Source organism: Schistocerca gregaria, chromosome 3 (genome assembly GCF_023897955.1).
Source record: "Schistocerca gregaria isolate iqSchGreg1 chromosome 3, iqSchGreg1.2, whole genome shotgun sequence".
Classification (NCBI taxonomy): domain Eukaryota; kingdom Metazoa; phylum Arthropoda; class Insecta; order Orthoptera; family Acrididae; genus Schistocerca; species Schistocerca gregaria.
The window spans coordinates 434778164-434794707 of NC_064922.1; the positions used below are offsets into that span (position 1 = coordinate 434778164).

Sequence of the window (16544 nt, forward strand, 5' to 3'; positions counted from 1 at the left end):
ATTCTGGTTGTATTGTTGATTCGGTTTACTTTAACTTATGAACTGACTTTCTTCCGGTTCATGTACTTTTTATTCTCATCTGTTATTACTTGTATGTTGTAATTTCATATACTAACATGTTCCATGACCTTGGAGATTTGCTCCTCAATTTGATCCTACGGAACTTGACGTATAAATAAAATTTAAAAAAAAAACTACTGGAAGCAATTGTATTAGTAGTTTTGAATGCGTTTCTTTTTTGATTATGTTACAAGTTTCCTTATAAGATTCCAAGCTTTACTGCTGGAACGTGTAATATTCAGTCCAGTTGTTGTCTTGTGTCCTTTATCTTTTCTATCTCGATTGAGAGCCTGAAGTATAAGTTCAGCTATTATATCTGTGTGATTGCTGATACAGTATGTACAATTCGTCGCATTCTTGCGCCCATCCAGATATGTAAAAACGTCGAAACCCACTGGTATGGAGTTATTGGGATCAAATTTCCTAGCACACACAAATCCCTCATAATCCGATGGAATGGGAGGGATCCACTGGACGGTATCATTAACTTCCTTCTTAATCTGGTCTCTGTTGCATGTTGAAGGTTTCATCGAGGTTGCACAACATAGGTAGCAAATGGGATTTCTATACCATATTGTATTATCACTGGTTTCCTTTTACCATATTGCTTCAAAACGCTCCTGAATGTTTAGAAATGTAAACGTGGTTGTGACTTCTCACTTCCTGAGGATAGCTCTATTTATTTCTTCTCGTGCGCGCCTCCCCTCATGGCTATGGCTGTTAAAATCCCCAATGTATTGGTACAATACCGGACCACCAGGAGACCTTACTGGGGAGCTTTGCCTCTCAGCAGCTCAGATATTAGCCACCTTGACGTTGGTAAGTTCAATCACTGAGACAATTGCATCTGCTGATCTGCCCTCTTGAAATGGTTTGTATATCGTGACTTAATAGCTAATCAACGTAATCGTCATGAACCTCCTCCGTAAGGTATACTCATATATCTTTCGTCTCCTGTACAGATCTGCATCGTCATTAGCATGATTCTCCTGTATTGCTCTTACATCTACACCATACCCCTTAAGAGACGTTAGAGGTATTCGCTTTTTGGTGGTGAGGTCGACTCCTTGTTTAATTGACATATATTTAAGCTGTCACTAAATGTTATCGAGTTGTATCGTCTGTCTGACTAGCTCCGAGAAGGATCTTGCACCTGTGTTCTGTTGTATATTTTGTGCTGTTGTGCAGCAGCACCTATTTGGCTTCATTTGTCAGTATATGCCGTTGCCCAAGGATTGGCCGAGGTTTCTGCAATCTTCGGGGAGTTTTCTTTCTTGTCTCCCATATCGCGAGTGTTGATGAAAGTACGAATTTAGACTCTAGAGAAATAAGTGAGATATTGTGTAATCACATGTCATCTGTCCAGATTTCGTTGACATTCTTGTCCAGCCATGTTGATCCTCACAGCCCGATCAATTTCTCACTGGCGGAAATGCATAATCAGATGCATAAACACGGAACAGCTTAAAGCATGTCTATACTGCGCAAGAAAATTAGAAGGTCGGCTTTTTGAAACTGTCATTTTCTCCCATTACGACGCGGAAGTTCGAAATTTAGCTCAAAAGTGCCTACTAACTCGCTCTGCAATGACGAATGGTTGTTAGGAGCAAATACAGAAAGGTAGATTTCCAGTGATGGCAGGCGATTTTTTTGATCCGCTCCAAACTGTGTCACAGGACACCTACGAGAGCTGGGGATTTTGGGAGTCGATAACTGTAGTTGCAGGATAGTCTAGGAACTCAAGCACCTGCATAACAATTGTTTGTTGCATTCAGGCTAACTGCTACACCGAAGGCTTGTTCTAAACTATAGAAAAATCAAAGGACTCGACTATTTGCACAGCAGAAGTCAGTGACTGAGTCCGTGGGGTGAGCGCTAACAGAAGAAGCAGGCACAAACATTTGAGAGCAGTACTCCCAGAGAGAAAACAGGCTTGAATGGGAACTTACGCCTGGCTGACATTCAGAGACGCTTACTCGGCATCCTAACGTTCTGGCTGAGAACTCTTCTCAGTACCAAAAATCTGGAGGTATTGAGGGATTTTGGCGGCGCGCTGTTTCTCTCAACCTGCTGTCTGATCACCAATCACCGGCACCTGACAACCATTGGCCAATCTCACAAGCGGCTTTGCACCTCCATGGTGTCTCTGGCCAACCACATTTATATCCATTTTCTTCTACTAATCTGTGTTGTCAGCTTCTTGAAGCCCACTTTCTTTCCGGATTCTTTTTGCAGACTAAATGTTGTATTTTACGAAAATTAATCATCATTTCCCTTCTTTGGTTTTGCATTGAAAGTCCAATATTTCCAGTGAGTGAATTATGTTATGTGGAGTTCACTCCTACACTATGTGATCAAAAGTATCCGGACACGTGGCTGAAAATGACTTACCAGGTCATGGCGCCCTCCATCGGTAATTCTGGAATTCAGTATGGTCTTGGCCCATCCTTGGCCTTGATGACAGCTTCCACTCTCGCAGGCATACGTTCAATAAGGTGCTCGAACTTTTCTTGTGGAATGGCAACCCGTTCTTCACAGAGTGCTGCACTGAGGAGAGGTATCGATGTTGCTCGGTGAGGCCTGGCATGAAGTCTGTGTTCCAAATGTATTTGTACGATTTAGGTCGGAAATCTGTGCAGGCCAGTCCATTACAGGGATGTTATTGTCGTGTAACCACTCCGCCACAGGCAGTGCAATATGAAGAGAGCTCGATCGTGCTGAAAGACGTAATCGCCATACCCGAATTACTCTTCAACAGTGGGAAGCAAGAAGGTGTATAAAACATCAACGTAGCCCGGTGCTGTAATAGTGCCACGCAAAGCAACAAGGGATGCAAGCCCTCTCCATGAAAAACATGACAACGCCATAACTTCACCGCCTCCGAATTATACTGTTGGCACTACACACGCTGTAGATAATGTTCACCGGGCATTCGACATACCCATACCATGCCATCGGATCGCCACATTGTGTACCATGATTCGTCACTCCACACAACGTTTTTCCATTGTTCAATCGTCCAATGTTTACACTCCTTACACCACGCGAGTCGTCTTTTGGCATTTACCGGCGTGATGTGTGGCTTATGAGCGGCAGCTCGACCATCAAATCCCAGTTATCTCACCCACCGCTTAACTGTCATACTACTTGCAGTGGATCCTGAAGCAGTCTGGAACTCCTGTGCGATGGTCTGTATAGATGTCTGCCTATTACACATTACGACCCTTTGGGGTGTCCGGACACTTTTGTATCTTTGTCTTAAAATCTCCAATTAATGAAGAAAATGTCGTGGTTACTGAATTTTTTGCTTCTTTCAGATCTTTATGGATCTGTTCGAGGTCTTCAGCAATTGAAATGGAAATAGTTGCATAGCTACATATGATTTAAAACCAGCATTGGTATTGCACTTAAGGACCATGTAGAACACTCTGTCTGAAACAGACATGGTCTTGGTGATAAGATATTCGCTGCTGTTGTGAATTGACAGTTTAGACCGACAGTATGCAAATGTATGTCCTAGTGATTCTGTAACAGAAAGTGCTTAGACCTGAGGATGGTAGTCACTTTGCCTTTCGGCCTCCACTTCAAGTATGTCTCATTTGATGTTCTGCAGTTCGTATTCTAAACAAGCGAGATGTTCTTCAAGTTTTATGGTTGAATATTATATTCTGTAGCACACAAAGTTTTTTTTCTGGTTTTCCCTATTTACTTTCTGTCTATTCTGTTTTGTTTAACTGAATCTTGGCAACAATGCATCAATGTATAATAAACTTGGTTGCTCAGTCCGTGATGAGTTGCTACCTGGATGCCACTGAATTAGCTTGCTAAATCCATCTCCTTTTTCGTGTCGTTTCCATTGAATAATCTTCTTAATGTGTGACATAAATTTATCAGTTTATGGTTCTGAGTCCAGGAAAGCCGTTCCACACAGAAGCTGTAACTGATCTCGTCTTTAACGTTGCGGTCCATCTGTCCTTGCCACGACGGGTGAGAGACAAATATGGCAGCTTATCTTTAGCTTTGAGGTGACCCGGTAGCCTGCAAATCGAAGGCTGCTTGGGCTCCCAATATTAGTGTCATTTAAAGCTAGAGATTTAGCTGTTCTATAGCAAAACAACAAGCAGCCACATAGAAAACCAATAAACTATTTTTAAGAAAACCTCTCCATAATAAGCCTTCTTGCTATACGCAGTATCTCATACTGTAAAGGCGAAAAAAGTATACTGCCCGACTGATAACGCCTCTACCCACACCTGCTGACATAATGATTCGTTTTTGTCTATACACAGTTTTAGTTATAAATTGCCACAACCCCACACTACTTGAATATAACACAAGATACAAAGCAAACACAGACACTTTCGAAGTTCAGCATGATTAGTATCTTACTAATCCATACCATTTAGGAATGATCATATTACAGATGCCTTATGTTATATACAAATAGTTTTTGTTGTGAAGTTATCATCTTAAATTGCATTTCATTTCCATTAGTGTGTTGTATGTATTAATAGTGTTTTCCTATTTGTTTATTGAGCACAGCAGTACCCCTAAAAGCGAAATTAATAATAAAAAGTACATTCTCTCACATTATTTAAAACATTCTTACAATGTTCAAGCAGTTAAGCGATTCCACGAGTGTAGAAACCTACTGGTACTTAGTTAAATACATATTCAAACAAAGTTTGATTGCATTTTATCCGGGAAACAATTTTCTTACAGGTTTCTAGGTATGGATCCCCAAAGATAAACCTTTGATGGCTTAAGAGTAGTGTAAAAGGTGTGAGAGGGATGACTTCCCAGGCAAACTCCGGATGACGTTTTTGTGAATTCAGCAGAATATCGTGTACTTGATGCAGTTTTGTTGGTCGTTACATTGCAACTGTAAGGTATCTCATTTGTTTGCAAAAGATACCAGCTGCAATGGACACTTTCCCTTTGGAGCCATTAAATGCAAACAATTACGTTCAAACTAACGGTTGCTGGAGTGTATGTCTTTTCTTAGGGCTCAGCCATTAATATATTACACTCGTCGCCAGTAACAGTATTGTGAGGGAATGCTCAGTGAGTGAGCTGATGACATTCATACAAAATACACTAGTAGCCACCCTTTGATCTTTGGACTTGGCGCAACTTTATCGGCAATCTAAACCGAATGTCTTGGAATTAGTCCCTACGGTGGTAGGTCGGTGGCCAGGTTTACGTCTAAGACTGCATGTTTTGTGTATTGAAAAGAAGACCTTTACTGTCAAGTTAAAGATAAATTCATCTGGTATGTTATTCTAATATTATCATCTGCCAGTGTTGCATCGCCTAGACTAAATGTCTAACGTATTAATATACTTTTGATACTGATTCCACTTCTACAGAGTTTTGTAGCTCTACAGATACTCTATTAAGATCACATCTGACAGTGGCTGTAGAAACACGTTATACGCATCTAATTCTGTGTTGTCTTGGATCATTACGTTTTACCGAACTAGCCTCTCGAATATTAGGCAAGAACTGCATATTGGTTATTTTATCCAAGTTGAATCTGGTGTAATCCGCGGCCGTTAATGATAGCTGGCGAATGACACGACCAACCACAAATACCTTTTAAAGTTTATTTTAGTGTCATAACCGGTTTCGGGCTACCATGCCCATCTTCAGATAGCTAATATTTTCGTTACACAGATGTTTTCATCAACAGCATGTCTTCTGATCGAATGGTTTGTTTTATAACACATTGTATTTTCTCCAGTCTGTTGCCACGAGTCACGTAAGCAGTCGAAAATTTGGAGACTATTTCCCTCTATAGATCTAAAGCTGAAGTACTTTGTTGGTGCTGTTGTTCCAACTAGTAATCGTCGAACAATCGGCTGTCGAAAATCAGGCATATTTCGTCTTGTGTCATTTTTGTGGAGCCAAATCAAAATTAGAAAATGTAAAAACGAGTTTATGTGGTCCTAAATTCTTTTTTGGCGATAGCAAACCATAGCTGCTGAGTTCTTCCATCGTCATACTGGTACCATTCCTCATTAAAGTGTCAGCTTGAAATATTATCACAACAAACAACACAATGGTAACTAATATTTCCGTTCTTCTCAGATCGCTGTGCAGACGGATGCCACATCATGTGTCGCGCTCATCTTGCTGCTCCACTATTTCCATCTCACCAACTTCTTCTGGATGTTCGTGGAGGGTGAGTAAATTAAAAAATAACATTTCAAGTTGTGTTTCTTCTCCATTCCGTGTCTTACGCGTCATAGTAATGTTCATGGAACATGCACATAGTCTTAAAATTTTACTATGGATCAGAATAGTGGGTTCGTTATAGATGAACCTTTTGCCACATAATCACACGGCTTATCGGAAAGATGGCATTGCTATACTGTATTAAGGTACCTAAGAAACGTTCAAAGTCGATTTTCTCGTGAATTTTTTTAGAGTCGCGTTAAACTTCTTTGACTTATTGATATTTGAGTTCTGAACATCACCTACCATAAATATAAAAAATATGCAAGAAACCGATTGCCATGTGGTCTCCTTGTATGTGCAAATACAGCGTTGCCCTGCGAATGGCTAATTCAGTATGGGAACCTTGCACTAGTACCAGTGATGGGTCTGGCTATTTTTGTGAGTCGGTGTTCACCCTTTGAGAGACAGCGCACTCTACAGAGAATGCAAATTTACTTCTACCTCCATTACACAGGTTCCTGTACGTGGTGATTGCCTGTGATCAAGAAACTAATTGAGCAAAAGTTTCACGATAAAAAAAAAAGCCACAAACTATGAGTGTTATGAATATGGTACAAAAGCATTTTTGAGCATTTAATGTCTTCAATTACTCACGTACCATAATACTGTCCACAGATGACTATATGCTTTATGCGGTTTTTTGTAGAGCAGGTTAGATACTATGAATGGAATCTTGTTACCAACGTCGATATGATACACCGACAAACGTAAATCATTTTCTGAATTCGTTAATCTCCATTACTCAGATGCTACTTGTAGGAGTGATGTTCATGTCACAAACCTGATACTCTAGTTTGGGCGATGCTGTAGTAGGGAAGGCAAATGGTCAATTACGGTTTATTGGGAGAATTTTAGGATAGAGTGGTTCAACTGTAAAGGAGACCGCATATAGGTGGCTGGTGCGATCTGTTTTTGAGTACTGTTCGAGTGTTCGGGATCCGTGCCTGATCGGATTGAACGAAGACATCGAAGCAATTTAAAGGCGGGCTGCTAGAATCGTTACCGGTTGATTGGAACAACATGTTAAGTGTTACGGACCCGTATCGGGAACTCAAATGGGAAGCCATGGAGGGAACGCGACTCTCTTTGCGAGAAAAACTGTTAAGAAAATTCAGAGAATCTGTGTCTGAAGCTGTCTTCCAAATGTTTCTATTGCCGCCGGAATAAATGACAAGAAGTGGTTCAGCGTACCCTCCGTCACGCACCGTACCGTGGCTTCTTACCACACGGTGGGCTTTTCCTGCTGTATTACGTTTTTACAGTGTCTGTTTTGTTTTTCCTTTACAGTTAGTCATCTGCAAGGTTTGTTTTTTCGTCATCATCTTCATAGTCAAGTTCTGTGTATTGAGTTTTCACTGTTACTGTTTACCAGCTGTAATCCTGTCTGGGACAAGAAACATAACTGTGTTCTGGTGAAGACGGACCCCACCCAGAAACATATGTTATTGTTAAAGGAAACACAGACAAAAGAGCTTCAAGGTCAAGATGATTATTCTGTAACAGTATCCAACATTCTTGGCGTTGTCATAATGTTAGGATTAAATGTCAAGGATAAAGTGATATCCCTCAGACATTTATGCACTTACTAAACCGCAACCATAAGCTTTTCTAAAATGGTGATCGCATTCCCTTCTTCTCTGAGAAGTATGTCCAGTTTCTCATTCGCTACAGTAGATAACATTGGTACGCCCCTCCACTCGAACGACGGCTGGTCCTAATTTTGGGTGTATCTGAATCTGAACTCATAGTATTACAATCTCAGTTATCTCCATGTTTGTTAACGCTGTAATTGTGTAATATTATCTGCGCACGCGGTAATAAGTGGGAGGAAAGTAATATCGTGTGTAACTACATAGTCAGATTATAAGAACTTTCGTGAAAAATTTTGGACGAATTGTGATCTTAGAACAAATCAATCCTGACCATCGTAATAGTCTGTCACCAATAATATGAAATAAGTAACGTCGTTCGAAGAAGTGACAGTGAAGGAAACGTTAAGAATTCGGAAATATCTGGCCATTGAATTTGCAAAAGTGACGACAGAAACAAGAAACTAAGCAAAAACCTGGAATAAGGACAATACATGCCAGCTGACGCACAGAGGAAATTAAATTTCAGCATCTGATATGATCTGAAACCGTTATCCTGCTGCATTTCGTAAATCCAGGCTCGTTTTAAATTTCGTGTCACGTCTGGTAATACTTTGACGGGGCATCAGATTCACAGCGTGCTGATGACAGATGAATGGCGGTTGGAAATAGATGTTGAATGAGTGTGCTGCAAATCAGTTCTGAAACCGGAAACACCAGAAAAGCATTAATCACCAGACTAAAGCGAAAGGAAAGCGTGTAGTATTAATGGAACTAGAATCTTCGCAATTACAGTTGACATCAATAATTACTTATATCACTACAGACACAATAGATATTCGAGAGATGTGGGACATGTACATGCATGTTATTAGCGTAACAAACTTTCCTTCTTAATTGAGCAAACATTTTCTCCATGTAATGTGAAATTGCTACGTGATAAATTGTTCACGTCAGTTTTCACTGCTAACCGTTGGTGACACTGAATCGGACAGTTAAGTGATGTAACTTAATAACCAATATCAACAGTCGTAGCGCAACGTAGATTACGGGGTTTATTTCCAAGTAAACAACATTCGAGAAGGCGATTTTTAATAATAATGATATGTTTAACAATATGTTGGGACTAAACGTTACTCGACCAAGTAAAGTGGCGAAATAGTTGAGATAACAGAGTTATACTCACAAAGTGTGGGATTAATACTACCATGTGGCATGCTGATAGAGATGTTTCATGCTTCGTGACTTCTCAAAACAATTTAATATGGCGTCGTCGCTTTGTGCAGACAACGAGCGAGAGTCTTGCCTCTTATGACCAAGCCATCGACGGATAGTTACACTCTAAGCTTCCTTTACTGCGTGAATATGAAGTTTTTCACGAATACAAAACTTTACTTATAAGGAACTGTGTTGCATAGGGCTATGCGATTTATTGGAGATGCTAGCTTAACTGATGAAGTTTTTTGTGGATACAGTTCACTGTATTCTCCTCGTTGTTCGTAGAATATTATGGTGACACTCTGTTTCTTTACATGTCTTTACCTAGCTTCTCTTTCGGAACCGCCTCTAAAGAATCTCGTACTTGTACTGTAGAAGTCTCCATATTAGGAACTGGTAAAATGACACTTTATTCTGAATGTATCCCAACAAAAAGCGTCAAGCGGGTTTATGTCTGTGAAACGAGGTGTTCATGACGTTGGACCGTTTCTACGGATCCTTCCGTCCGGAAAGGATTCATACAAGAACTGGCGAACATGCCCGTAGTTAAATTCTGTAACTGAGGTGCAACGTTATGTTCCCATAATGTTAGGTAAATTGTCACCGTAATGATAGGCTCAACGAAAGAGCATATTCCTGAAACTGAGTTCTGTTTTACGCCACAGCAAACATTCACTTTCAAGCGATCCCTTATCTGCTTTATCACGATATGCGGGTTCCCCGTTCTTCGACCGCCATCCCCCCCCCCCCCCCCTCTCCCTAATCCATTCACAGCCGGTTACCATGCCTCTCTCCGAAGATATGAAGAGTCACTTCATCGGAAAATGAAACTATATTAAGGTAATCACTGTCTACATCTGGTTCCAGTATGTTCCTAGGATATAGCTGCAAAGGTTCTAGGAGCTGCATTTTGTACGCCTCAAAATGCAGCCGGTTGTGGAAATATTCACCACAATGCTCTGAGGTACGCCTACCTCTGGAAGCAAGACCCGCTGACCTCCGCAGACTTCGTTGAAATGGCGTACTTACCATGTCAACGGTGTCATCGCTCAGTTCAGGACTACCACATCTTGACTTGGTACCAAAAAGACGGTATTTTGAAACTTTTCGTACTGTCTTTTGAGTTTTTTCACATCTGGCGGATTTTGACCATACGCACATCGGAACATTTGCTGAATTATATATTTTTTTATTATTTTTTTTCCATCAGTCTACTGACTGGTTTGATGCGGCCCGCCACGAGTTCCTTTCCTGTGCTAACCTCTTCATCTCAGAGTAGCACTTGCAACCTACGGCCTCAATTATTTGCTTGACGTATTCCAATCTCTGTCTTCCTCTACAGTTTCTGTCCTCTACAGCTCCCTCTAGTACCATGAAAGTCATTCCCTCATGTCTTAGCATATGTCCTATCATCCTGTCCCTTCCCCTTATCAGTGTTTTCCACATTTTCCTTTCCTCTCCGATTCTGCGTAGAACCTCCTCATTCCTCACCTTATCAGTCGACCTATTTTTCAACATTCGTCTATAGCACCACATGTCAAATGCTTCTATTCTCTTCTATTCCGGTTTTTCCACAGTCCATGTATCACTAACATACAATGCAGTACTCCTCAAATTATGACCGGTATTTGATAGTAGTAGACTTCTCTTGGCCAGAAATGCCTTTTTTGTCATAGCGAGTCTGCTTTTGATGTCCTCTTTGCTCCGTCCGTCATTGGTTATTTTACTGCCTAGGTAGCAGAATTCTTTAACTTCATTGACTTCGTGACCATCAATCCTGATGTTAAGTTTCTCGCTGTTCTCATTTCTACTACTTCTCATTACCTTCGTCTTTCTCCAATTTACTCTCAAACCATACTGTGTACTCATTAGACTGTTCATTCCGTTCAGCAGATCATTTAATTCTTCTTCACTTTCACTCAAAATAGCAATGTCATCAGCGAATCGTATCGTTGATATCCTTTCACCTTGTATTTTAATTCCACTGTTGAACCTTTCTTTTATTTCCATCATTGCTTCCTCGATGTACAGATTGAAGAGTAGGGGCGAAAGTCTACAGCCTTGTCTTACACCCTTCTTAATACGAGCACTTTGTTCTTGATCGTCCACTCTTATTATTCCCTCTTGGTTGTTGTACATATTGTATATGACCCGTCTCTCCCCTATAGCTTACCCCTACTTTTTCAGAATCTTGCACCATTTTATATTGTCGAACGCTTTTTCCACGTAGACAAATCCTATGAACGTGTCTTGATTTTTCTTTAGCCTTGCTTCCATTATTAGCCGTAACGTCAGAATTGCCTCTCTCGTGCCTTTACTTTTCCTAAAGCCAAACTGATCGTCACCTAGCGCATTCTCAATTTTCTTTTCCATTCTTCTGTATATTATTCTTGTAAGCAGCTTCGATGCATGAGCTGTTAAGCTGATTGTGCGATAATTCTCGCACTTGTCAGCTCTGGCCGTCTTCGGAATTGTGTGGATGATGCTTTTCCGAAAGTCATATGGTATGTCGCCAGACTCATATATTCTACACACCAACGTGAATAGTCGTTTTGTTGCCACTTCCCCTAAAGATTTTAGAAATTCTGATGGAATGTTATCTATCCCTTCTGCCTTATTTGACCGTAAGTCCTCCAAAGCTCTTTTAAATTCCGATTCTAATACTGGATCCCCTATCTCTTCTAAATCGACTCCTGTTTCTTCTTCTATCACATCAGACAAATCTTCACCCTCATAGAGGCTTTCAATGTATTCTTTCCACCTATCTGCTCTCTCCTCTGCATTTAACAGTGGAATTACCGTTGCACTCCTAATGTTACCACCGTTGCTTTTAATGCCACCAAAGGTTGTTTTGACTTCCTGTATGCTGAGTCTGTCCTTCCGACAATCATATCTTTTTCGATGTCTTCACATTTTTCCTGCAGTCATTTCGTCTTAGCTTCCCTGCACTTCCTATTTATTTCATTCCTCAGCGACTTGTATTTCTGTAATCCTGATTTTCCGGGAACATGTTTGTACTTCCTCCTTTCATCAATCAACTGAAGTATTTCTTCTGTTACCCATGGGTTCTTCGCAGCTACCTTCTTTGTACCTATGTTTTCCTTCCCAACTTCTGTGATGTCCCTTTTTAGAGACTTCCAATTCCTCTTATACTTACTGCGCTATTCCTTATTGCTGTATCTATAGCGTTAGAGAACTTCAAACGTATCTCGTCATTCCTTAGAACTTCCGTATCCCACTTCTTAGCGTAATGATTCCTCCTCACTAATGTCTTGAACTTCAGCCTACTCTTCATCACTACCATATTGTGATCTGGGTCTATATCTGCTCCTGGGTACGTCTTACAATCCAGTATCTGATTTCGGAATCTCTGTCTGACCATGATGTAATCTAATTGAAATCTTCCCGTATCTCCCGGCCTTTTCCAAGTATACCTCCTCCTCTTGTGAGTCTTGAACGGGGTATTCGCTATTACTAGCTGAAACTTGTTACAGAACTCAATTAGTCTTTCTCCTCTTTCATTCCTTGCCCAAGCCCATATTCTCCTGTAACCTTTTCTTCTACTCCTTCCCCTACAACTGCATTCCAGTCGCGCATGACTATTTGATTTTCGTCCCCCTTTACGTACTGCATTACCCTTTCAATAGACTCATACACTTTCTCTATCTGTTCATCTTCAGTTTGCAACGTCGGCATGTATACCTGAACTATCGTTGTCGGTGTTGGTCTTCTGTCGACTCTGATTAGAACAACCCGGTTACTGAACTGTTCACAGTAACACACCCTCTGCCGTACCTTCCTATTCATAACGAATCTTACACCTGTTATAACATTTTCTGCTACTGTTGATATTACCCGATAATCATCTGACCAGAAATCCTTATCTTCCTTCCACTTCACTTCACTGACCCCTACTATATCTAGATTGAGCCTTTGCATTTCCCTTTTCAGATTTTCTAGTTTCCCTATCACGTTCAATCCTCTGACATTCCACTCCCCGACTCGTAGAACATTATCCTTAAGATGTTTATTCACTCTTTTTCTCATGGTAACCTCCCCTTTGGCAGTCCCCTACCGGAGATCTGAGGGGGGGATTATTCCGGAATCTTTTACCAATGGAGAGATCATCATGACACTTCTTGAACTACAGGCCATATGTCCTGTGGATACACTGGATACACGTTACGTGTCTCTGATGCAGTGGTTTCCATTGCCTTCTGCATCCTCATGTCGTTGATAATTGCTGATTCTTCCGCCTTTAGGGGCAACTTCCCACCCCTAGGACAAGAGAGTGCCCTGAACCTCTATCCGCTCCTCCGCCCTCTTTGACAAGGCCGTTGGCAGAATGAGGCTTACTTCTTATGCCGGAAGTCTTCGCCCGCCAATGCTGATTATTTATCAAAATTTACGCAGTGGCGGGGATCGAACCAGACACCGAAGACGTTTCGATTGTTAATTAAAGACGCTACCCCTAGACCACGGGTAGGATGAATTACAATAGGCGACTGTCTTTCATGAAACATAGACATTGAGGTTTCTTCTGCCTGGAAGACATTGTGACGTCAGCACTCGTAAATTACATTGCTTGTAAGGGGCGAGATAGAAAAAAACTGGCACTTTCGTAGCACATTTAGGAATGTATCCACAACAACTTAATGAATTAAGCTACATTTTGTTGAAAAGGCGGAAAGACATGTGGAAGTGTGCTCATAAAAAACTTTATGAGTTAAGGTGCCATTGGTAACACAGATCAGAGGTCTATCTGGCATAGTTCCTTAGAATTAAACTTTTGTTACCAGAGATAGAGATCTTGCTCATGATCGCATCACTCCATTTCCAGACTGCCCTGTGTCACATCCTATTAACAAATGATATAAAATCATCACTATCTGCACTTTATTACTGTCAGTTCATTAAATAGTTAACGTCTTGTAATTAATAATGTCAGTGATTGCCACGAATAATCTGTCTGCAACCATATTAATTACGTCTCTGCCCTGACGGCTATATTGCACGTAATTTCCTCTACAGTTTAGGTGAAGCTATGTTAACATAGTGTGGCGAAACGCCTGCACTCGTGGAGAGCCTCCGTTTTTAGAAGCAGAACCATCAGACCAAAACACGCTTCAAAGGAATCTTGTCTTTTGACGAAAAGTCGAAAAGTCACCTTCCTGGAATGCTATGCCAGCGGCAGTCAGTGATAGATAAAGATATCGGGGTTCTATGAGAAGCGATCGGCCCGCATTGTGAGCGGTAATTATTTTCTGCCTGTAAATAGTCATGGAAAATTAGCCCGAAATAAGGCCGCGCTGCCCAATAAATATGCACAATTTGGAAGTAATTTTAAACGACGTTAGGTACCCTAAATAACAGTTAAATGAGTCTACAACAGTTTCTGGCTAATGCTAAACTTTTGAAGGTCAAGAAACAACTGAATTTTAGGAAGTTTTTCGGTTTTTCAATTATTACTCGACAACGATACATCCTACAGACAATTCCTAAGACACCAAAATGAGTGACCATTAACTTACGAGTAAAATTAACTGCTTCAAAGTTAAAATTGGGTCAGACGTTTAGTCACAACAAAGATGGGTAATATTTACCAACTTGGCGGAAAAGTGAGTCATGCTCACGTTCCAGCGCCTCTAACTTAAAAATGGCTACTCTACATGAAAAATGTCGTGAAGTAAGGTTGAAGAGTATCAAATTCTGTGTAAATAGATCTCGTAATTCAGTGACTCCTTTCTAATGATACAAATAAATACGTGAAAGTAATCGTAGCCGTAATTTCTGGTAGGACTTTTATGTGAAGTCAGATTACTTTTGAACCCAAAATAGTCCACATTCACATTTATGAGCAATGTTGTTCTGTACGTACCTATCTGTGTAGTTAGCTCTATTTGTTAATTTAATTAGTCAAGTAGTTAATTTATAATTTTTGTGTTAACTACTTGTGCTTGAATTAATCATAGAAGTAGTGTCTAAAAAATGGGGAAAAGCACGAAAAATATTCACGGGAAAAACTTTGGAGACGTGCAGTGCCCCTACGAGACGTGAAGCGTAGGGCAGAGGTGAATGGTGAACCAGATCCTGTCAGTTCAGAAAGAATTTTTCGTCGAATCCCTTTTCACCACGCAGCCGGCCGGTGTGGCCGTGCGGTTATAGGCGCTTCAGTCTGGAACCGCGTGACCTCTACGGTCGCAGGTTCAAATTCTGCCTTGGGTATGGATGTGTGTGAAGTCCTTACGTTAGTTAGGTTTAAGTAGTTCTAAGTTATAGGGGACTGATGACCTCAGATATTAAGTCTGATAGTACTTAGAGCCATTTTGAAGCCTTCTCGCCACAACATTCGAGTCACACTTCGCCTTTGAGTTAGCCCCAAAACCATTAACTCTTTCTGATGCGACAGAGTAAGGTGCGAGACAAGAAAATCAGACCACTCTAAATGTTCAATCCAGCCAGTGTTAAAATAAGAAGAAACACATATTTCGTCCTTAACGGTGGGTTCCTCTTACACCGAGTTGTGTGGAAACTGACGATGTGTTTTTCCCCATCCATGAAAATTACATGAACAACATCAAAAAGTCGATATTGGTGATCTGACGGTAGGCACCGTGTACCTGGGAACCGTGACGTCGCGAGATCGTATATCGATCGGACGATGAGTTTTTCGGTTTTCGTCTTAACCTAACTATCACTTCTCGATTATGTTAGGAGTCACCAAAAACGATACATGATTCGGATACCTAGTTAAACTATAGATCCGCCTTACGCGGTTGGATAACTGGTGTATATTAGAGACACACAAGTCCCCGAAGTGGGGTCCAATAGAAATACCTACACCTGGCTACTGAGTCACACGAAATTATTACCTCAGAAAACACTTTGGCTTCAGTTACATCATAGTGCTTGATGGATCCCTTACAAGAGCACCGAATGATTAAATCTGCGAACACGCCGAAAGAGCCCACGCTGTGCCATCCACTTCTGTTTTAGTGAATGAGACAAAGTTACCTACTACGTCAAAAGCACGTTACTTACTAACCGAACTTAATAGGAAACGTGTTATCTCGAAGGTGGCAGAAAAACTTATTCGCTTAATACTACCAGGTCCAGCAGGCCATTAAGCGCACAGACTCCTTAAACTCTGTACAGGGAGTCAGCTTCTTCATTGACGGGGAAGATACTCATTTGTTGGTCCTGCTGACTGATCACGTAGGTGATAATACTGCGCAGGATTAGCCTGTATCCAGTATCTTCCTTATTAAACCTGGAAACAACTCACATTCATCTAAACCGCCAATCCGAGCAAGCCAGAAAACAACTGTTATGTCTTCAGTGGCTGTGATCCCACCTATATATTTTTCCGGCAGGGAAAAATCAAATCTGTAAACGTATTTTTAAAAAATGCAAACATCCAACAAGCCGCCTCATAAT

General features: G+C 40.9%; 1 protein-coding gene across 2 annotated transcripts in view; it reads left to right on the forward strand.

Moving 5' to 3' along the window:
• Positions 1-16544, forward strand: part of LOC126356006 (diuretic hormone receptor-like) — a 673424-nt gene that overhangs the window by 508116 nt on the left and 148764 nt on the right. For both annotated transcript variants that reach the window (XM_050006648.1, XM_050006649.1), the window contains one exon: positions 6151-6244. In XM_050006648.1, coding sequence (XP_049862605.1) covers positions 6151-6244 — 94 coding nt within the window. The remainder of the gene's footprint in view (positions 1-6150; positions 6245-16544) is intronic.